We start from the raw sequence: 24,834 nt of genomic DNA, 5'->3' as shown, positions 1-24,834 counted from the left end.
GTTTACGTTCTTAATCAATGCTGCTACAAATATATTTTCACATGTCTGTGCACAGGTGCAAATATATCACATGGATAAATTTATAGAAATGAAATTGTTGGGTAAAAGGATATGAATATTAAAACAAAACTTTGATGGAGACTGGGAAATTGCCCTAAACATGTTTACAGTCTCACCAATAGTATATGAGAGTGCCTGTTTATACAAAACCTTGCCACTAAGTGTTTCACTGATTTTTTTTTACTTCTGTTAATTTGAGAGAGAAAATGGTTTTAACTTGCATTTTTAAAAACTATGAGTACAGTTAAGAAATAATACTTCTTAAAAATGACAATTAGTGATCAAATTGAGAACTTTCTAAATTGTATCTGACTTTGGGTCTCTTTTGGGAGAGAGGCCCCAGAGAATTTAGTTATAAGAGTAAATGTACATTGATAGGGCTCTTATATAATGTGGAGTGATAAACTATTTTAACAAGAGACAGTTTCATAGATAGGTTTCATTTTTTGAAAAAGGGGAAGAAACACCATTCTGTGGCTCGGTTTGGGTTTGTCAGTTATTACCTCCCCCTCCTTTCTGGGACTTCCCACTGTTCTTTAGAACAAATCAGACGAGCAAAAACAACTCTTTTTCCATTGGATCAGTCATAAAAAAAGTGGAAATGCAATGAGCAGCTTAGTTGCTTGGTTTTTAGCAGCGAAAGGAATACTCACCAAAGGCTTGTGAACATTTCTGGATAAAGCACTGGCTTGCTTATTCATCTTCGTATGGTCAATCGTGTTTCTGCAGGAAAAAGGAACAGATTGGTTAGTGAAGGTAAGAAAATGAGGCAACAGGCTCTGTAACTGCTAACCTTTTCTGCCATTTCTCTTCTCATACTTAGTTTGTTTAATATCAGAACTCAGATCCAATCTTATGACATGTAAAATGCTTTTCTAGTTTACCGACTCAGAGGTGAGTGGGAGTTTAAATAAACATTCAATAACGAGGAATTGAATTAAGTGTTAAGTCAAACACTTCCTTCTCTTACCTCCTCATGTTCACATTTGGGGCATTGCTAAAATATGCCCCCCCCTCAACTGACTGGTCTGATCAAATATTTGTTGTGTAATTTATTCAGTCCTCATTCACTAATTCCTACACAGGTTTAACTTCTGTGTTTTTAAAAGAAGGCCAACTGTACTTTCATAAAAGTAGAAAAAAAAAATTTAAAAGGCTGAAAAAGTTTTGCAGAGAGAGCACAACTCTTGAATTGTTACGGTGACGTAATTTTAGAGAGGAATACAATCAGTCACATATATTCCAATTGGATTTGACTCTGTTATTCGTTGTGAGCTTGTGATAAGTGTTTTCTGTGTAGCAGGACATATTCAAAGTGAATGTGATCTACAGTGATGATGCCTTTATTTTATTTATTTCTTTATTTTTGTTTTTTAAAATATATTTTTATTGTTAATAGTATTACAGATATCTCCCATATCCCTCCTTCTCCCCTCCTCCCAGCCCCTACTCGCCCAGGTCTTCACTACCCTATTGCTCATGCCCAAGGGCTATGCATAGAAGTATATTAGTTCTTTGGTTTATCTCTTCTTGTCCCACCAACCCCATATCCAGGTACGAGGTACGTCAGTCTGCTCCATGCCTCCCAACTTAGGGTCTTATTTTGTTGGTCAATTCATTTTGTTCATTAGATTCCACAAATAAATGAGATCATGTGATATTTGTCTTTCTCAGGTTGAGTGACGATGCTTTTAGAATTGCTATCTGGGTGATTGGTTGGTATTAAACACAGTGCTTGTACAGGTGGGCTTTTGTTTGGATTATCTTTACACGATCTTAGCAAAAAAAACGAGAAGCAATTGTTTGAATTATCTTTAGACCTAGTCAAACATTCTTTTTCTTGTGCACATCTATCTGTGCTTGAATATAGACCTGGTTTGGCCAGTATATTCATATGGATATTTTCAGAACATTGCTTGCAAAGGTCAGTGTAAGAACCTTGCATTTCTGAACTTGAGAAGTTTCTTGAAGGAGTAGAGATATTTAAAATTCGTGTAAATATTCATATTACAATGGTAATTTGGCAGATATACAAAGGTAGTGCACTAATTCTAATAACACTTTGATGCAATGTTTTCAATAGTTATTTCAATTTACTGAACCATTTCTAATCACATACCTAATGATTATCTTAGATATATGATATTGTCCCTCTATGCTCTTCTCAAACATGATAGAATGTAAATTTATCTTCAGTATTTGTTAACCCTCCTCCAAATTTTGGTGTGCAAAGTTTCAAACCTATATAAAAATGGAAAGGATAGTACAATGAACACCCCTATTTCTATCATGTAGATTAAGTAGTTGTAGCTATTTGCAACATTTATGTTCTCTCTCTCTCTCTCTCTCTCTCTCTCTCTCTCTCTATATATATATATATATATATATATATATATATATATATATATACACACACACATATTCACAGCTTTCTTCCTGAACTGTTTGAAAGTATATTGTTGCCTTTAGGGCACACGATACCTTCAAATTCTTGAGCAATATATCTCCTACAAAACGGGCAGACTTCTACATAATTATAATGCAAAGGAAATTTAACATAAATAGAATCTTGTTATAGAATGTAATTCATATTCAAATTTCTCCAATTTTCCACATGTTCTTTAAAGAGTTTTTAAATCTAGGATCCAATGAAATACCTTACAATACATTTGGTTCAAATGCCTACAATTAAGCAAATGTTAACATTAATTGACATAATTGATAATATCACAAACAATGATTAATACCAAAGAAATTTAATACCAGTCAATACTATTATGGTCACTTTTCTAATTTTTTTAGCCCTTTCATTTTGTGTCAAAATATTTAAAAAATATTTTTAAAGGATGAACAAAAGCTTTAATTTTTCTATCTGTGAGATGTAAAGACAGAATTTAAAAAAATCCAAACTATGAAAGAAATATATTTACTAATATTTCTGCAACAAAATTTGCATTTTCTGAAATAAGAAAATTCACATATCCAGATATAGTAGTTGTTACCTTTGGTCATAAGGACCTAAGAAAATTATTTATTAACATTATCAACATTATTGGTGATGCTAATATGGAAAACAGAGGACTTTTGACCTATTACCTTAGCCTTCAAATTAGACTTTAAGACATTAATTTGTTAAGTAAGAATCACTTCACATTTGATAGAAGAATAGATAGTCACAAAGTATATGTTTTGTGAGGAGAACTGAAATATGGATAAGTGATACTTTAGACAAATGATACTGTCAACAAATACCACAAAAGATGAAATAATAGGGATATAAGACAAGGCATATGATTAAGTGAATGGTTTTTTTCAGCTCTAAACAATATGAACTTTCAAAGATAAGAGTAAGGAAATGGCAGGTGTGTGCGTGTGTGTGTTTGTGTGTGTTTTATATACAGGGAGGTCCTTCCTAAAGAAACCCTTTGTTTTGGGTAAAGTTCTTATATCATTTACTAAAAAAACAAAAAAAACCCCAACAACTATGTAATACAGATTAGGTTACAGTATTATAACTAGATTATGAACAAAATAATATTCAAGTTTTCCAATGACAACTTTTCAGTGGTTTATCTGCAATGCCCCCAAATAAAAAAGGTCTTAAAAACATGGGTTGGAATGATAGAATCTAGCATTTAGATTACAAGGGAAATAGGGAATTGGAGAGATGAAATAGAGTATTTTGAGAATGGGAAGTATTAAAAGACAACATCCCTGATATATCACTACACATAATCTTTTTTTTTCTTAAAAATATGGAACGCTTCATGAATTTGCGTGTCATCCTTGCGCAGGGGCCATACTAATCTTCTCTGTATCATTCCAATTTTAGTATATGTGCTGCCGAAGCGAGCACTACTACACATAATCTTAACAAGACAGTTTGCTTCACCCTCAAATTTGAGACAAAAAAATAAATTTGCTTACCTGATTGAAAAGTTAAAAATAATAATAATGTGTTGAAGAATGTCAGTGGAAACAGTTAATCTCAAACATAGCTGGTGAGAGAATAAATTGGCCCAAGTTACTTGAAAGGCAATTTGCAATAATAGCTAGGATCTAATAATTTGGCTTTTCCAAAGTGGGCGGGCCTAAGGAAGCATTCATGGAAGCATGCGCAGTGGTTACACATAATGAAAAAGCAAGAAAAACCCCAATGTCCACTATGAAAAGTGATTTGCTAGCGTAAGCTGTACCTGTAGATGTATGATTTTGTAACTTAAAAGGCAGATCTATATAAGCAGACATGCTGACAGATGGGATCCAAATTGCACCCCAACTAGTTAGGCCCAAGACCTTCTATGGAACAGCAGATGCTGTCTTCCTGTCTTTAGTTCCATAAATTATTGTGCAGCTGTGGTCTTTTGTGCACCCTTTCTCAACCCAGCCTCTCAGATGACTTAGTTTGCATGCACGTAAATTGTTCTTCCAGGGACAGGATCTGTGCTGCTGCTTATCGCCTCCAACTTCCCCACTTGCTACCGATCCCTAATCTGCCTGCTTTCCTTTTGCTATTGCCAGTTACTCCTTCATTCAGAGGACTGTCCCAATGATTTATTTCATTGTTTAAAGTAGCAGATGATTTTGCTAAAGTTTCATGCAATCCTGATAAATACAGGGCTTGGCAAAAGTATGTTGACAGTTCATATGGAAAAAGACATGCAGGTAATACTGATTACAATAGCTTTATTAACTCAAAATAATATCACAGTGGCACAGTGCACTTAGGTACAATCTTGTAAGGGCTCAAGTTGCTGGCCTTCATTATGTGTACACTGTTGTAGTCTACTTGCTATACTCAAGCACACTTTGGCACATTTATTGTCATCAATTTCTTGACATGCTTCACTTATGCAGCGAATCATATCATCCATCATATGTGGCTTTTGTGAGAAGACTTTATTTTTGACAACTCTCTGAAGAAGTCCACTGGGGTGAGGTCTGGTGATCGCGGTGGCCATGCCACTGGTCCTTATTGACCTATTCACTTGTTGGGTAATCGTTCATTAGGAAACTCACCCACTGTTTCTACACAGTGTGGAGGAACTCCGTCCTGTTGAAAGAAGAAGCCATCAATATCATGTTGTCTCTGTGATTGTGGTGAACACTGGCCCTCATACTGTGACAGTTGTCTGGAAAAAATAGGTCCAAGTACCCCTTTACACGAAACACCCACCCAAACGGTAGTCCCTGCCTGACTCAACAGTCCTTCTCTCATTACATGGGGATTTTCTCCTGAATAGTAGACACAGTTGTGTCCATTTCCAGCACCTGAAAGTTTTAAAAGGTGCTTCAGCGAACCACACAATTTTACCAGTGATGACATGGCCTTGTCTTCATTCACAACCACTTCACAGAATTGTAAACTGCAATCCAGATCATCTCCTAATAACCCATGAGGCAATCTTGGCAGACACATTTCCAAACCTAAACATTGCATTAGGTGACTCAAAGATCTATGGGAAATGCCTAACTCAATAGAAGCTCTTTGTTTTATTATTATTATTTTTTTTGGGGGGGGGGGAGTGCTCTTTGTAAATGCCTGACTCACTAACATTTCATTTTCCTGGTTGTAATACTGTCCAGTTGACCACTTTTTGGAGCAGGTTTCATCAAATTTATTGCATATTCTGTAAATTGTTTGTCTACTTAGTGAAGGTACCAAATCGTTCACCCCATTTTTATCGAACCTTTTCGGCATTCTCTGTCTTCCAGTATTGTTTAAGTATCCACTTTCATTGGTTAAATTGTCAGCCATCATTATCTAAAAGATAAACCATAAGTAAAAATACAGAATAATAAGACATACAAATCAATAATATGATAACTAATAAATAAATAATAAAAAATGAACTGTTTTGAGTATTCACAACTGTAGACCTACTTTTGCCCACCCCTGTATATCGGGGTAAGGGAGAGAAGAACCAAGAATCTCTTTCTAATTGAAGGACATGGATTCTGCATGAATGGCTAGGGGCTCTAAAATGCTGATATAGGAGATGAGACTTGAAGGACATGGGTAGTAGGACAGGGGATAGATAGGAAACCAGGGCTCTCAGGACAGAAGAAAAAATCCACAAATACCTGGGATGGGCACGGAGTGTGGGAGAAACTGGGAGAAGTTTCTGGGTCCTGTGGGGCAAAGGAAGAGATGAGATTGGGAAGGCAGATAAGGACCAGACATCATGAGGACCTAACCTGGATGGACTTTATTCTGGAAGAGATTGGGAGCTGTTAATATTTAAACAAGGCACCTGTAATATTAAATTACTCTGCTTGTAACATTAAGGGTGAGATGAGCCAGACTATAGCAGTGGAAATGGTTAAGGAAAGTATTCAAATACCAGAGGTTAGCCTGGCCCATGTGGCTCAGTGGTTGAGTGTCGACCTAGGAACCCGGAGGTCAGTTTGATTCCCAGTCAGGGCACATGCCTAGGTTGTGGGCTCCATCCCCAGTAGGTGGCATGTAGAAGGCAGCTGATCAATGATTCTCTCTTATTGTTGATGTTTTTTATCTCTCTCCCTCTCCCTTCCTCTCTGAAATAAAAAAACTAAAAAACACACCAGAGGATAAATCATTTGTGCATGTCAAATACATAAGTATTACTACACAAGTGGTCATATTACTACACCTGTGGGGTGGGCATTGGCTGTCTTCCTGGAGCTTTTCTTTCTGAACTTCATTGCACCTTCCTTCCTTTAGTCAGCAGTGCTGCTGTTATTAAATAAATTCAGGGTTGCTACCATTTTCCTGGAAGGACTAATTGTTTGTCATGATTGTGATATTAACTACTCTCAAATTTAAGTAGTGTGATATGCTTAAAGATCATACCACATGCTTTGGTGTTTGTAAACTTGGATTTGACTCTTACCTCTAGTACTTAGCTGCTTTGTGATCTTGGGAAGGTCATTTGTCATATCCAAATATCAATTTTCTCATTTGGAAAACCCAGATTATGACATACAGGGTGGGGCAAAAGTAGGTTTACAGTTGTGAGTATGAAAAACACAGAGTTTATTCTTGTATTATCATTTATTAATTTTTGTATTGTTATATATTTGAACAACTATAACCCTATTTTTGTCCAACTCTGTATATCTAACATGAAGAATTGTTGAAAGATTAAGGATAATGTGTGGAAAACACTTGACACAAATGCTTTTATTATTATGCCCTATCCAACTTATTGCATGTTTTTTTAAAAATATATATATTTTTTGATTTCAGAGAGGAAAGGAGAAGAGAGAGAAACATCAGTAATGAGAGGGAATCATCAATTAGAAGAAAAAAAACTGCCTCCTGCATGCCCCCTACTGGGGATTGAGCCCACAACCCGGGCATGTGCCCTGACCAGGAATCAAACTGGGACCTCTTGGTTTCTAGGTCGATGCTCAACCACTGAGCCACACTGGCCAGGCTGCATCTGCTTTTTGCCTTAGGTCCAGGGTAGGGAAGCCATGGCCTATGGGCCAAATTGGCTCTCTGCTTGTTTTTGTAAATAAAGTTTTATTGGAACACAGCCACACCCATTTGTTTATGTATCATTTATGGTGGCTTTCCTGCTATGATGGCAGAGTAGTTATAACAGAGACCTAAAATATTAAATACTTGGCCCTTTATTTAATAAGGTTGCTGATCCCTAACTTAGGTTTTTCCAAAGGTTCCCTCTTATAAAGGTCTTCCCTCTTTAGATTTTCTCGTGAAATCTATGCTTGTGTTGCTTGGGTGTAAATTAAAAGTGTGTTTATGTGCAGAAGTTATAACAACGGTTTTCTGAGAAACTATGTATATGCTAGTGTAGAAGGAGGAATTTATATTGCAGTTTCTTCTGAAACCAAGTAAATGGTTTAACAAAGTGCTGTACTTCAGCACATATTTCTAAGTTGTGAATTTGCACATCAGGTTAATTTTGGTATTCCCCTATCTGGTAATGATTAATGTAGGCTAAATTTGCCTAGAACATTTCATCTGCAAATGTCCTTGGGTTTCTTTTCCTTTACACTTAACAAGTCATGGAGAATTCTAAATATATTTAGACATTTTATATATATTCCAAATATACATATATAGCTTCTCTATGATGAAAAACAAAAAGTCAAGTGATAAAATATCTTTGAACAATTGAAGTGATCCATTCGGTCAAGTTTTAGTGTATCAGATGAAATGAAGTCTAATAATGTTAACATTTTCTTGAAATATACATTTTGTAATACCTTTGAAGAGACTGATTGATATTATAAGAATTTCGCAGATAATCACTGAAATGTACTAAGAAAAATGCCAACAATTAATAAAAATAAACCCAAATAACTTTCTCTATTATTCTATCTTTAGATTTTAGAATGTCATGATGTCCAACACTTTTCATTCTAACGGTACACGAAAGAGTTTTAATGAAGATTAAATTAGTTAACATCTGTATAATTTTTGTTTATGAGTTTCATCCAATATTCTTCGCACAGCTTTAGAACTTTGAAAAGCTGCTTTAGCATACTATCTGCTGCCCTCTGCTGCTAACATTTCAGAAATGAATTTCGATTCTGAGTAATGCTCACCTAACCCTCTTTCCCTTCTCCTAATAAGTCATAAACTCCTGCAATATTAAATTTTGAGGGGAATCTATAGATACTTTATTTTTTTATTGATTTTTTACAGAGAGGAAGGGAGAGGGATAGAGAGTCAGAAATATCAATGAGAGAGAAACATCGATCAGCTGCCTCCTGCACACCCTCTACTGGGGATGTGCCTGCAACCAAGGTACATGCCCTTGACCAGAATCGAACCTGGGACCCTTCAGTCCACAGGCCAATGCTCTATACACTGAGCCAAACCGGTTAGGGCAATCTATAGATACTTTAATACCACAGGTGAGAATTTAATTTATAGATGAGAACTTGAGTCTCTGAGATGTTAAGCAACAAGTGAGTGTGGCTCTATTTTCTGACTACCAGTACTTAAATGCCTGGTGACTGTGGATACATTACTTAATTTTGACATCTATAAAATGGATATAATAATAGTACCTACATCTTACAGTCTTCATGGGGATCCATTGATTTATTACATAAAAAGCACTTAGGCACAGCCGGTATGACTCAGTGGTTGAGCATCGGCCCATGAACCAGAAAGTCACAGTTTGACTCCTGGTCAGGACACATGCCCGGGTTTTGGGCTTGATCCCCAGTAGGGGGTGGATAGGAGGCAGCCAATCAACAATTCTCTCTCATCATTGGTTGTTTCTATCCCTCTCCCCACTTCCATTCCTCTCTCTGAAATAATAAAAAAACAAACCACACTTAAAAAAAAAAACACACCCTATGTTCATAGCAGCACAATTTACAATAGCTAAGATTTGGAATCAGCTTAAGTGCCCATCAGCAGATGAGTGGATTAAAAAACTGTGGTATATCTACACAATGGAATACTACGCTGCTGTAAAAAGGAAGGAACTCCTACCATTTGCAACAGCATGGATGGAGCTGGAGAGTATTATGCTGAGTGAAATAAGTCAGTCAGAGAAAGATAAATATCACACAGTCTCACTCATTTGTGGAATATAATGAACAACATAAACTCATAAACAAAAACAGATCCAGAGACAGAGAAGCCTTGATCAGACCATCAAACCTCAGAGGGAATGTAGGGGAGGGTGGGGGTAAGGGGGAGAGATCAACCAAAGGACTTGTATGCATACATATAAGCCTAACCAATGGACACAGACACCAGGGGGGTGAGGGCATGAACGGAAATGGGGTGGGGGGGCAATGGAGGGATAAGGACACATATGTAATACCTTAATCAATAAAAAAATAAAACCCACTTAGGATCGTATCAGGGTTGTAGCTAGTACTAATGTTAGCTATTTTATAAACTTGTCCCTAACTAGACTAAAACCACAGCTAGTGACAAGGTTAGAACTAGAATTCTGGTCCCTTAACTACTAGTTCAATAATTTTCTTTTGCCATAGTGAGTCTCAATACATTACTAAATTTTACCCGTGAATGTGAATTTTTTAAAATATATTTTATTGATTTTTTACAGAGAGGAGGGGAGAGGGATAGAGAGTTAGAAACATCACTTGCATTTTTAAAAAAATATATTTTATTGATTTTTTACAGAGAGGAAGGGAGAGGGATAGAGAGTCAGAAACATCGATGAGAGAAACATTGATCAGCTGCCTCCTGCACACCCCCCACTGGGGATGTGCCCGCAACCAAGGTACATGCCCTTGACCGGAATCGAACCCGGGACCCTTCAGTCTGCAGGCCGACACTCTATCCACTGAGCCAAACCAGTCAGGGAGTGAATGTGAATTTTTAAAGTGTTACCTGTTTAACACATTTGAAGCTCTTGTAGTCTTTACAAAGCTACATGATACCGCAGCTCTTGCTGTCACTCATTCCTCCTTGTACTGTTCAAGGCAGGCTCCCTACAGCAATTATTGCAAACACTCACAGGCTCTGCAAGCCTCCAAGATGAAGTCCTACTGCCACATTTGAGAGCTGATTTTACTGTTGACTTTAAGTAATCTTTCTAATGAGCTCCCTGCCTAAATCTCCAACGCATAATTAGACACTTGCACTCAGAGTGCGTACCTCATGTCAGACTCAGGAGGAACTAAACTAAACCCATCAGCTCCCTTTCTAGCTCCTTCTCCTGATCTCCCCATTTTGGTTAATGCTGGTGCCATTTGCCAGCATGCGCAGACTCAAAGTTACTTTTGGCTTGTCCCCTTCTCTCATGCACTTTTTCTTTGTTAATCCTCACTCAATTAGGGAGAGTGGAAGAGAGAGGGAAAGACAGAGAGAAACATTGATGTGAGAGAAACACATCGATTGGTTGCCTCCTGCACGAGCCTCCTGTAGGGCCCAGGTTGGGGGGAAGCCTCCAACTGGGGTACGTGCCATTGACTGGAATGGTCCACAGGCAGATGCTCTATCCACTGAGCCAAACTGGCCAGGGTTCTCTCATTCAGTTTGACGTCCAATATTCTTAATCTCTCAAGTTCATTCCTTCTCTTCTTGTTTTGCTACCTCCCGCCTGGATCCTGTCTCAATCACCCCAAGAGGCTGCTGAATTCATCCCTGCCTAACTTGGGTCTTTAGCTCCAATCTTACTTTGCTGAAATTCATCTTGCGCTTTACTGATCAGTTTCATCATGCCATGACTCAGCTTAGCAAACTGCCAAAGTTTTGTATTGTCTGCAGGGTACATAGAATGGCCTCAGCCTTGCATGACCCAGTTTACCTCTCTGACCTTACCTCCTCCTCCACCCTCATAGGAATCTTGTCCTTTAGCCTTCAGGTTATCAATCCCTAGACATTAAGACACACTGTCTGCCCTTCCATCATTGGACCTGCCTTGAGCACCATACTTGGTTCTTATTCCATTAGAGTAAAAGGACCAACAAAGTTCTCAGTCAATGACAAATAGGGCAAAGGGCCCATTACTCAAAACAAAATCCTAGATCCTCTTTCTTCATTGTTGTGAAAGCGTGGAGGTTATTGGAGTATTCATAAACATTATCCACATAAAATGTAAGAATTCATTCGGGTTGATTATTTATTATGAAAAGACATAGGATATGCCCTAACTGGTTTGGCTCAGTGGATAGAGCATCGGACTGTGGACTGAAGGGTCCCAGGTTCGATTCTGGTCAAGGGCATGTACCTTGGTTTCGGGCACATCCCCAGTAGGGAGTGTGCAGGAGGCAGCTGATTGATGTTTCTCTCTCATCGATGTTTCTAACTCTCTCTCCCTTCCTCTCTGTAAAAAAATCAATAAAATATTTTTTTTAAAAAGACAGGATAAATAGTGGGAGATTTGGGATGTGTCTGAAGGGGAACAAGGGGTGATAAAGAGTGATTCTGCAGCCCTAGCCAGTTTGGCTTAGTGGCTAGAGAGCATGAGCTGTGGACCAAAGGGTCCTGGATTCAATTCTGGTCAAGGGCACGTACTGTGGTTGTAGGCTCCTCCCTGGCCTGAGCCCTGGTCTGGGCTTGTGCAGGAGGCAACCAACCGATGTGTTTCTCTCACATCGATGTTTCTCTGTCTTTCCTTCTCTCTTCCACTCTCCCTAAGAATCAATGGAAAAATATCCTCGGGTGAAGATTAACAGCAACAACAAACATTTTTTTTTTTAAAAAAACTGATTCTGCAAATTGTAACATTTCAGTAAAGGCTCTTAGGTGACCATGATGGTGAAATAACACTTGCATTAATCAAAGTTACACACACACATAATTTGGGTAAAATAATTCTAAGATGTTTTGAAATGAAAAAAATCAACACCCGTTTTCCAGAAGCAACTATTTAAATCTCCTTTGACTAATTATCTGATTTTTTACTGCCACTTTTTAAAAAATAGCATGCATGTGTTGCAACTTTTGGATTTTTCAGTTTGGGGCATTATTTGTTCACTTGCCACCATGAAAATAAGGATTTAGTTCTTTTTCTTCCCCTGGCTTTCACCAAGTACATACATCCTTGTCCGGTTCCTCTCACTGTATGAACTGGCTACCCAGTCTGGACACATAGGCAAATGCCCAAGATAGTTTTATTGATATTACATTACTATAAGTGCTGAAACATTATCTTTGTTTCCCAATTTTATTGTCATCTTGTGGTTACACTTTAAATTTGATTGGATCAATTTTCAGTGACATATATTATTATGTATGCAAAAGCTATTTACAACTCAGCCATGTAGTGAACCACAGTTTTTTAGAAAATATGCTTTTATTGACTTTTTTTACAGAGAGAGGAAGGGAGAGGGATAGAGAGATAGAGACATCGATGAGAAACATCATCTATCAACTGCTTCCCGCACGTCCCCTCCTGGGGATCAAGCTGAAACCCGGGCATGTGCCCTGACCGGGAATCAAACTATGACCACCTGGTTCCTAGGTTAATGCTCAACCACTGAGCCACTCCGGCTGGCAGTCAGGTTGCCCTTTGAGCCTATTTTCATCCTGGAATGTCCTTTTACTTTCAGTAAAGGTAGGACTCTCTCTGACACTTCCTGGGCCTAGGACAAAAAATGGGGAGCCTCAGTCTGCAGCCTTTTCATCTTCTCTTCCTAGTCCTGGCCACACCTCACACTCAGCCCACATATCCAGTTTCAATCTACAGCCCCAACAAAAAGCTGCCCCTCCATTACTACTGGGCCTGGGCATGTGTGCATGTCCAGACCCTAAGTTGGCTTTGGTCATGATAGATTTGGAGAAAATTCTACGCAAACTCTGAGATTGGGTCTAGGTGATTTGAGCAGGGGCACAACCACAGGAGGGCTAGATTGGGGCCTTTTCCAGTGCAGGGTTTGGAAGAGGGGCCCAGGCTCTCCTAGTCTGAGGGCTCCTTTGTTTCTCTCCTGTTTCATGTATCCCTTTTCTCCATTTTATTCATTTACTTACTCCTTTCAGAGGAGCACATCTTCCGTTCACTCCCTGAGAAAGTTGCCCAGGAGATTAACTATTTGAGACGTTGACTTTAAAATATCTTTATTCTATCCATACTTAATTGATAATTTGGTCATTCAATTCTAGATTGAAATCATTTTTGTTCAAGAAATTTTAGACATTGTTACATGATCACCTTGCTTCTCATGTTGTTGTTGAGAAATCTGAAGATTCTGGTTCTTGGATTTTTTTTTGCTGACTTTTTAAAATCTCTAGAAACTTATAGTATTTTCACTTTGGTTCAGGTGTTCTATATCATTTCACAATCATAATAAGAGGTGTGGTCTGTTTTTCCCTAGTATTTTGAGAACTCATGTCCTTCAGTTCTGGGAAATATTGTTGAATTATTTGAATTTCTTCTCTGTTTACTCTGTCCTCTTTCTGAACTTTCTACTCTTCAGATAATAGATCTCCTGGACTGGTTTTCTAATTTCAACCTTTCTCTACTATTTTCCATCTTATAGTTTTGCTCTACTTTCAAAATGGGAGTTTGCCTCAACTTTACCTTCCAACCATTCTATGGAGTTTTAAAATTGTATAACATTTTTAATTTTCAAGAACTTCAGAATGTTTTCCAATAGCATCCTATTCATAATTCAAGATTGCAATATTATCCTTATTGCCTTGAGAATATTAAGGATTGTGGAGCCAAAAAGCTAAATGGACTCTATTGATTGTGAACTTGAATGAAGGGTGACCTGGTTGCCCCATTTAGTTATGGGAACCTCTGATGTTGATTGGTCTCAGACGAGTCTGATTCCCCAGAACAGTCTTCACAATATCCTGCCTCGAAGGTGGATGCCCCTCCACCAGCATCCTGAGAGCTAAAGGGAGAGAGGTCATGGATCTCAGCATCTAAATGCCTATGTTTATTGAATCTATTATTGGTTCAGTGATTCAACCCTCAGCTGGTATCTCATAGCCCAGAAACCTTACGTTTTCAGAGAATAAATCCCAAGTTTTCCCTTGGGAATGGAGATGGGAGATAGTCACCCTGCTACCTGGAATGAGAGAGAGGATCTGGGTTTCTGACTGCCTTTTCAATAGACTCTCAATTCATCTTTCTTATTTTAGATACATTTCCTTTACCCTACTTCCAATGGGTTTATGGTGCTACCAATTCTTAGACATTTATGAAAATTTAAATCAGATTGGCACTTAGAAACCATAGTTTTAGAGAAATGGCTTTTGAGATACCATAACCTGAGCTTTAATATTAAATGGTATCTCAAAAGCCATTTAATGATATATATATATATTAATTGATTTCAGAGAGGAACGGAGAGGGAGGGAGGGAGGGAGGAGAGAGAGAGAGAGAGAGAGAGAGAGAGAGAGAGAGAGAGAGAGAGAGATTAACATCAATGATGAGAGAGAGAGAGTCTTTAATAGGCTGCCTCCTGCACAGGGGCCAAGTGGAGGATGAGAGATTACCATGGATGCCAGTGTGACTACATCATGACAACCAGAGATACCCCCCACTCCCCTGTCCCCAACTGACCCTATGGCTCTGTGTAAGCAAGAAGGTCTTGTAAGATTCAGCCTTTTTAGGTCTCCTAAGTCCTTAACCTTCGGACTCCTGCTTTCTAATTCTAAAATGTAATTGCTTTTGTCTCTTCTATTCTCCCTCTTTTTTTGTGGATTGTAACTTTAAAAAATTACTTACTGTTGTTCTAATGAAGTTTAGGGGGTGGGAAATACATGCATATGCTTAAGCAGCTATTTTTCCTGAAAATCTTTGCTTTTCTCTAACTCAATTTGATCTCGTTTTTGAGCTCAGCTTACATTCCCCTGAGTAATCACTGTCAATCAGGTTAGCCTCAGTCACTTCAGGGCTCCATCCTCCTTGGGTTTGCCTCTAAGTTCCTTCTTGCTTACACAGAGCCATAGGGTCAGTTGGGGACATGGGAGTGGGGGGTATCTCTGGTTGTCATGATGTAGTCACACTGGCATCCATGGTAATTTCTCATCCTCCACTTGGCCCCTGTGCAGGAGGCAGCCTATTAAAGACTCTCTCTCATCATTGATCTCTCTCTCTCTCTCTCTCTCTCTCTCTCTCTCTCCCTCCCTTCCTCTCTGAAATCAATTTATATATATATATATATATATATATATATATATATATATATATATATATATATATATATAATTAAATGGCTTTTGAGATACCATAACCTGAGCTTTAATATTAAAGCTCAGGTTATGGTATCTCAAAAGTCATTTCTCTAAAACCATGGTTTCTTCTGAGAGTTTCTGAGGCCCATTTAGAAACTCAAAAGCTGAAAGTTGCACTTCTGCTCTGGTTTTCTACAATGATGTTCTGAGGCCTTGAAAGGGGAAGGCCTTAGCTGCAGCCTTGGTGGGGTGGAGGGGGAGGGTTGGGAAATAACTGCCTCACTATAAAGCCTTTTTATTGTAAACTTTTTTGCTCTGTTAATTATCTTCTCATGTACTAATATATAAAGATTTGCCTTTTCACCTGGATGTTCAGTTTGTCGAGGGTAGAACCACACTTAGAATTTTTTTTTTTAGGAAAGAAAAACATTTCCTTTATCCTTATAACTGTGTCCAGCATACAAGGACTACTTCATGGATTTGTTGAAGACCTTTAATTTTGTATCATTATGGTACACGACTATACCTGGAATATAAACATTTAAATAATTGATAAATTTGCTGAATATATCTTGGAATAGTTCCAAAAAGAGAAAATAAACATTGAAAATATTACTCTTATACAATTAAAATAATTATATTAATCACAAGAGACCCGATGCATGAAATTCATGCAAGAGTAGGCCTTCCTTCCCCTGGCTGCCAGCACTGGCTTTCCTCTGGCCTTCAGCAGGCACTGGGGACCAGGGCTTCCCTCGCAGCCCTAGCTTCGTCCAGAAGGATGGAAGGACGTCCAGTCTAATTAGCATATTATGCTTTTATTATTATAGATATTTGTAATATTTACTTTATACAATTAAAATTACTTGGGAAATAACTGCATGAATATAAAAGAGATGCTAATATTTAAAAAAAGGACCTTTATGTATGGTTAAAATAATCCTTTTCTAATTTGACTTTTCAATTCAGCTTCATGTTGACAGGTCTGTTTCGGAAGCCTAGCTTTCAAGGACAAAGAGGATCAGTTTTCCTTGTTGTCTATTGCCCAGCGCCAAGAATGTCAGTGTGTTCCTTTTTTAGAAAACGCAGCTGCTGCTTTCTAGCCTATTCTAGCCACTCCAGACTCAGCTGACAACTGCTGGGGGTGGGGAGGGGAGGCGGTTGTAGCAAAAGCCCATGGTCAGGAAATCTCTTTGGTAACTAGGGTAGAGGGAAACACGTCAGTTGAGTGCAGAGACATTTCCAGGACTTATTGTGAGAAGTATGTGGGATAGAGCAAGGAACTTGTCCTGAGCTGCAAAGGTTGGTGAGGCTTCCTGGTCCTTCATGATGGGTTGATAGTGAATTAATTTCATACCATGCATTGTGCTAGTTTTGAGGGATAAAATCCAAAGATGGGTAAAATATTGCTCTATTTTCAGTAGAATTTGCCTCGTTGTTTTTCTCATAACCCACTGGGTATGTTGTTTTCCCAATTTGCAGCTTCTCAATCACTCTCCATTTCCTCTGGGGCAGGAGGCAAGTGCCTTTGCTTGACTCCTAAAGCCCTTCATGATCTAATTCTGGCCTATTTTCCCGGGCCCTTCTGCTTATGCTCAGCATCTTGGTGTATGGTGAATGGACCACAACACCATATTCTCTTATAACTCTGTGCCTATGGCTGGAACTCTTAGTCTTCACAATTTAGATGAAATGTCATCTTCTCTGCGACATATTTGTAACTCCTTTCCCTTATCCACAGGTGGTGTTAGGGGCTCCTCTTCTTCACTTCCTTTGTGCCTATCATGATTTGAACCCTCTGTGATATAATATTGGAATTGTTTGCATCTAGTTTATCTTTTCCCATATACATTTATATATAGTTTTATTAATTTTAGAGAGGAAGGGAGAAGGAGAGAGAGAGAGATAGAAACATCATTGATGAGAGAGAATCATTGATTGGCTGCTTCCTACACACCCCACACTAGATATGGAGCCCCCAACTTTGGCATGTGCCCTGACCAGGAATCAAACCATGACATCCTGATTCATAGGTCGACCCTCAACCACTGAGCCAAGCTGGGCGGGCCCATAGTGGAAGTTTCTTGAAGGATGGAACTGTGTCCTATTTATCTTTCTATCTCCAGCATGTGCCATTGTCTTGGTACAAAGCAGGCACAAAATTAGTGATGGCTTGGTGAATGAATGAAATGACTATTTCCTTTACTTTTTTGATACATCAACTGTCAATTTAAAAAACATCCAGTCTTCATTTTCCTCATTGTTATTCACCAACTCTCTTTCCAGAATGCTGTCAGAAGGGTACCTCAGTGGACTTGCCTACCGGAATGACATCCCCTGGAGTTGTGCGTCTTATAATGAGAACGTGGCTGAGGAAAAGGAAGAAGAGACTAACTCTGCTGCTCTTTGCTATTCCTCAGTGGATGAAACACAAGTTGGAAGTCTCTACCTGAGCTGCAAATCCTCCAGCAAGTTCATTTCTTCAGTGCATTCAAGAGAGAGTCAACACAGTAGAAATCAGAGAATCACAGTGCTACAGACAAATCCCAATCCTGTGTTTGAAAGCCCAAACGTGGCTGCAGTTGAAATATGTAGACACCCCAGCAGAGAGACCTTCTTGGTTCCACCTTCCTGTAAAAGTATTTGCAAGAATTACAATGACTTACACATTGCAGGGGGCCAGGTGATGGCTGTTAATTCAGTGACCACAGATTTTCTCTGTGAGAGTAGTTTTGAATACGGCCCTTTGCTGAAATCATCTGAGATTCCTTTGCCAATGGAGGATTCCATTTCTACTCAGCCCGGTGACTTTCCCCAAAAACCTATCCAGCGGCATTCATCCTACTGGAGAATAACCAGCATCAAGGAGAAAAACAGCTTGCAAATGCAGAAGCCTATTTCTAATGCTGTGCTGAATGAGTATCTGGAACAGAAGGTGGTGGAGTTATATAAACAGTACATTATGGACACCGTGTTTCATGACAGTTCCCCTACCCAGATTCTGGCATCTGAACTCATCATGACAAGTGTGGACCAAATTAGCCTCCAAGTGTCGAGAGAGAAGAATCTGGAGACCTCAAAAGCCAGGGATATAGTCATTAACCGCCTATTACAGTTGGTGTCCACTGAAATCAGTACTCCTAGTCTCCATATTTCACAGTATAGCAATGTGAATCCATAATGGAGAGGATGTTTCCATTCCTCTTTGTTACTCTTACAGCTAAAACAACACTTCATTCAGTTATTCTGAGAATGTGGAGGAGGGGTTTGGGAAGGAGTCAAGTGCTAGAGAAGTAAACATTGGCTGGAGGTCAGGTGTGCATTAAGAGGAAATCTCATAATATTACACATGGGGAAGGAATGTGGGAAGAGGGGCTATAAAGAGTGCTTTCAAAGCCAGGGTTGTATAGCAACAAAGCAAAAAAGAAAAGTGATCAAAAAAAGCAAAGGTAGGATTCATTTCAAGGAGTACATAAATCGAAAAAGAAGACAAGCCAAAGAAGAACACACATCATGGCAAAAGTAAAAGGCCAAAAGTTTCAGAGTAAAGAGTTAAGAATGTTTGTTACTCACAAAGTCCCCCAAGTTGTTTTTTCTTGAGGGAAATAAACTGTAGAAGGCTGCTATATTTGGGTAGAGAGACAGGTTCAAACAGTTTCAAAATATGTTTTTCTCTCTTTTCTATTCTGTATCAGTAGATCACTTAAAATTATGTTCTCTATAAACATGAAAACAGTAGCAAATTGCAATTGTGTTTTTATTATCGAATGGAATGGTTACTTAGATATAGCCACACAACAGCCACTCAAATCTCCTAATTCTGTTTTCTAGTGGAGATGAAATTTCCTAAATGGAAAATATGACATAGTGAATATTAAACTATTTTGATTTTGCTATGTATGATTTTCTTGGTGATACAGAGTTAGGAATCTTATTTTTTCTCATATTCTTCTGTTCCTTTTCTCCATGCTCTCTCGACTCTTCTGGAACCAGGAAGGGTCTTATGTATCCTAAAGACAAGGTTGCAAGGTCTAGGGTCTGATGATATCAAATTCTGTAAATTCATGTACCAGAATGGTGGCTTTGAGAGTGCTGCCCTGCTCTACCTCCTTCCTCTAGATCAGGGATTGGCAAACTGTGGTCATTGCTCAACTCTAGCCTGACACCTGTTTTTTTTTTTTTTTTTTTAGATATAATTGACACATAACATTATATTAGCTTCAGGTGTACAACATGATTTAAGATTTGTATATATTACAAAATGATCACCACAGTAAATCTAGTTATGTCATTTTTAAGCTCCCATGAGCTAAGACATTTTTAAACCATGTAAAAATGAAAAAAACCAATCAAAATAATATTTTGTGACATGAATAAATTGTGATATTCAAATTCAGTGCCCATAAACAAGATTGTATTCGAATACAGCCACACCCATTCAGTTATGTATTGTCTATGGCTGCTTTCACCCTAGGATGGCAGAGCTGAATAAACGTGACAGAGAACAGATGGCCCACCAAAACCCTAAAACACTATCATCCTTTTACAGAAGAAGTTTGCCCAAACTGCACCACAGCAGGGCCTTGCCCATATAATGCTTGCTTCGCTTAATTCAGCTTCTCTGGGGGAAGCTAACTCTGAGATGGAGACTGGTGAACAAGTTTATTTGGGGGTGTTGGGAACAACCTCTGTGATGGAGTGAGGAAAGCAGAAGAGGTTTCCACAGAGGCCTCAGGCCACCTCAGAGGGCTCTGGAGTTGGGTGGGCCTTCAAAATAGATCCAAGGCTTTTGGTTCTTCAGCTTGACAGGAAGGGGACGTAACCTGAGCTGAGGCAATTCAGTGGAGGGCAAAATTCCCAAAGTGGGAATCCAGTGTGAGCCTTCAGCAGTCAAACTCTGATAGCTGCTGGGGGAATGAGTTCCTCATCCAGAAGGAGGGATCTGTGGAGAAAAACAGCATCCTCTACATTTCTTAGTATTTGTATCTGTAGAGTGAATGATTTTTTTAAACAACATATGATATTGTATAAGGAAACCGGTTAAATAATTATTCAGAAATGTTAATCACTGTTTAAAATATATCATAATAATAGCTGCTATGTATTAATTACTTGCTATGTGTCTGGCACCAGGTAAAGAATTTTGTATGGATTATCTTATATAATTCTCAAAAGAACCTTATGAGAGAAAGTTCCTATTTTTTTTTTTTTTAACAGAGGAGCCAGCTTGGCTCAGGGAAGCTAAGTAATTTGTCCAGAGGCACACAATTAGGGGTGGAACTTGTGGAACTGGATTTAAATCTTGTTCCATTTAACTTGAAAATCCTGGTTCTTAACCACTACCACCTCCTCTCGTGTTGGCCACTATGTTTGCCTCATTAAAGACTGGTTTTCTACTCCAAGGGAAAAGAACTCAATCTCTTTACCATTCTGTTACTTCATGTTTTCTTTATAGTGTTTTGCTTCATAATATTTATTTGCATATCTCCCCCCCTCCAGAATATAAGCTTTGATTTATTCATTTGTTTCTCCATGTCCCAAACAGCACTTGCACATAGTAGACACCCAACCAATATATGTCAAATGAATAAATAAGTTTTGGTTGTGAGGGGTCCTGCATCTGGTGGTCAAAGCAAAATGCTATAATATGAAAAGCAGAAAATTTTGACTAGAAAAATGTACTATTGAGAGTTCCTCCTAAAGGAGAAAATTGACTGAATAAATGAGCTTAATTTCTTATAGCAAGTTAGTAAATAGTATAATAAAATGCATTATAATAAAATATTATCGTGGATATTTTTCCTTTTGCTTACTTACTAAGAAATAATTTGTTACAAAGTAGAGACATACCTCAGAGATATTGCAGGTTCAATCCCAGACCACCACAATAAAGAAAATTATAATCTTTTTGTTGGTGGAGGGTCTTGCCTTCAATTTGTAACAAATATATCTGTAAAGCACAATAAAGTGAAATTCGATAAAGTGAGGTGTGCCTGTACACTGGCTCATTTTTTCAATGAGCATTTATTTGCTGCTGTGGTTTTTTTAAGGGGGGAGTTGGAACACTGTGTACTAAACATATGTAGAGAAGACACACCTGTGTGTGCATACATACACAGAGGAACAGGCCCTGCTCTCTGCAAGCTTACTATATTGTTGGAGAGACCTAGTAAATAACTAGGGAACTAGTACCAAAGCCACTTAATAAGCAAGAAATGGCAAAGTGGTGCAAACAGGAATACAATTATCAGTGATTGCAACTCAAGCGTGATAAGTGCTGACAAGGAGACATGTTAGGACAGTGGTTCTCAACTAGAACCACTGGCCTAGCCCTAGAACACCTCTCCCATCCATCTGCCTAGATCCAACCTTGTTCTGCAAGAGTAATTAGACCCACCTGGCCGGTGTGGCTCAGGCTGAGCATTCACCAAGAACCGAGGTCCCCAGTTCGATTTCGGGTCAGGGCACATGCCCAAGTTTCATGCTCAATCCCCAGTGGGGGGCGTGTAGGAGGCAGCTGGTCGATGATGTTTCTTTCATCAATGTTTCTATCTCTCTATTCCTCTCCCTTCCTCTTTCTCTAAAAATCAATAAAAACATGTTTAAAAAGAAAAAGAGAAAAAATATCACAACATCTCTATCCTCCCAATCCAAGATAAAAAGAAAAAGAAGAAAAAAAAGAGTAATTAGACCCATCACTTCCCCTTGAAATCTTTACCTACACTAGGCTCTTCCACTTTCCAGTGCCTCCTAACATAGTGGTTCTCAACCTTGGCTGCACATTAGAATCACCTGGGAATCTTCTTAAAATCCTGATTTCTGGGCCTCATCCTCTGGAAATTCTGTTTCTTTGTTATGGGGTGGGGCCACAACATTAGTAACAAAGGAACAGAATTTCTGGAGGATGAGGCCCAGAAATCAGGATTTAAAAAAAAATTCCCAGGTGATTCTAATGTGCAGCCAAGGTTGAGAACCACTGTAATTAGGCAAAGTCTTGAGAGGGTTTGGTATGACAGGTGGATGACTATAATCAGAGCTGAATGAATGAATTGCTATTGCTACTGTAACCAGGTAACACAAAATTAATGGCTTAAAACAACACAAACATTATCTTACACAGTAACGGTGGTCAGAAGTTCAAAATCATCACTGGGCTAAACTCAAGGTGTTGGCAGGACCGCATTCCTTGTGGAAGTTTTAGGTTTTAATAGCACCTTCATAACAAACATTTTATAGTTCACTCATTCTATCTTTTAAAAATACTTTAAAATATTTACAGCTTTCATTTCAATCAGTAGACTATTACTCCTTGTTTGGATACAATTATGAATTTTGTGAATTTTGTGACCTATTCTGAATACCTTTTTGCTTTATAGGCTTCTTAATTTAGTGAGAACATTGTGTTTTTCACCATGAGGCTGTGCTTTACCAAAATTAGTAATCATTTTATCCTCTCAAAAGTAAAGACTTTGTCTTCAAAGTTTAACATTTTGGTTTTCTCTATCGCACACGCCAGTGCATTTCCTGCCCCCTCCCCACAGGCACGTTCTCCTTGTCTCTTTCTTTCTCCTAAGTTTCAAGGGCCCTTCTTTTGCCTCAATAATTTGTTTCCTGAGTCCATTTCTTCTACAGCTCATTTCTTCTACCTCTTTGACTTTCTAAAGAAACTTTCTCTTTTAGTTTGAGTCTTGCATCTGAATTCTTTCTTAGCCAGAACTGAAGTACCGAGGTTGCTGAACCAAGGCCTGGTCTGACTCCTCCGGTCTAACACCTGGTGCCGGTCTAACATCCATACTTTTGCATTAGATGAAGCCAGAGAGCTAGTGGGGTTCGTGGGTGCAGCTTGAGCTCCTGGCTCCTATCGCAGTTGGTCTGTTTGCTCTACCTGTGACCCAGTCTGCAGACAGCCCCCAGAAGTGCCTCCCTCCTATGTGATCCCCACAGCTCCCTCAGATTGGCTGAGGTAAACTTTGGCACCACAAACTCCACAGCCATAAATTTCACTTATGCAGGCATCCAATTAAACCCCTGATTCTATAAAGTTGCCAGCAATCAAGCAAAAAAAGAAAAAATTAACTTTTAAATTTAATTTATAATGGCATTGACAGTAATGTCAGATGTTTTATCTTCAACAGAATGAACACTCAAAGATTTATTTTAATTACATAAATTAGATAGAAAAAAATGAGCCATTATTGGAATTAACCGATTTTCTATTTGAAGCATCTGGGGTCATTTAACTTCATGAGCAATTCCTCTTTTGTTCTTGGCACAAGCCTATTTATAATAATTACATTAGCTTTTTTCTACATGCACAACTGGAACTGAAAATTAGAAAAATTAATTTAGAATGGGTATTTGATCTCAGTGAAAAGTGAAGTGTCATGTACCATTGATCTTTCTCAGGTACAGTTTTACAATAACTATAAAATTTTGTCATAGATGTTGGTGCTTTTTCAGCAGATTTGTGTTTTCATGCAGTCGGTAATGTCATTGTGATTGCTGTGGCTGATGACAAATGTTTTTTTCTTAATATATTTTTTATTGAACTCAGAAAGGAAGGGAGTGGAAGAGAGGGATAGAAACATCAATGATGAGAGAGAGTCATTGATTGGCTGCCTCCTGCATGCCCCCCACTGGGGATCGAGCCTGCAACCCAGGCATGTGCCCTGACCAGAAATTTAACCGAGTCATGCCGGCCAGGCTCACCATTTTTTCTTGAGAAATGAAAATTCAGTTCTTAATTACACTTAATCTTTTTCCATTTTATATACCTAAAGGCTTACTACAAAATACAGTGCATTATTCTATATAATAAAAGCCTCATATGCAAATAGAGGAACAGTGGAAATACTGGCAGAATGAGCAGTCGCTATGACACACACTGACCACCAGGGGGCAGACGCTCAATGCAGGAGCTTCCCACTGCCCACAGGCCCCAGGCCAGCCAAGATGGGTGCCAGTGGGGGCCCCAATCACCTTGCTGGTCACTCCACAGATTGGCTCTGATCACCGGCCAGGCCTAGGGACCCTACCCATGCACGAATTTCATGCATGGGGCCTCTAGTCATATAATAAAATAAATAAGTGGTAGCAGATTTATAGTAGTCAATAAGTGACAAAACTTTGTAGCAAGAGTGTTAAGACTTCTCTCTGAAAACTTCTCAGCTCTTTTCCCCATAGAGCCACATATACACATCACT

At 38.7% G+C, this 24,834-nt stretch overlaps 1 protein-coding gene across 1 annotated transcript; it reads left to right on the top strand.

Annotated features, from left to right (window-relative positions):
* Nucleotides 1-646: 646 nt before the first annotated feature.
* Nucleotides 647-19,956, top strand: TASL (TLR adaptor interacting with endolysosomal SLC15A4). Its single transcript, XM_081115261.1, has 2 exons — nucleotides 647-816; nucleotides 17,918-19,956. Exon 2 carries the CDS (start codon nucleotides 17,919-17,921, stop codon nucleotides 18,810-18,812), a length of 894 nt encoding a protein of 297 aa, XP_080971387.1. The 5' UTR covers nucleotides 647-816; nucleotide 17,918; the 3' UTR covers nucleotides 18,813-19,956.
* The last annotated feature ends 4,878 nt before the right edge of the window (nucleotides 19,957-24,834 follow it).

Source organism: Myotis nattereri (assembly GCF_964212035.1).
Source record: "Myotis nattereri genome assembly, chromosome: X".
Classification (NCBI taxonomy): domain Eukaryota; kingdom Metazoa; phylum Chordata; class Mammalia; order Chiroptera; family Vespertilionidae; genus Myotis; species Myotis nattereri.
This window is presented reverse-complemented; position numbering and strand designations above follow the sequence as displayed.

Bases quoted from the DNA above. Each gene is read 5' to 3' on its own strand.
- TASL (XM_081115261.1), top strand. From the start codon at position 17,919: ATGCTGTCAGAAGGGTACCTCAGTGGACTTGCCTACCGGAATGACATC.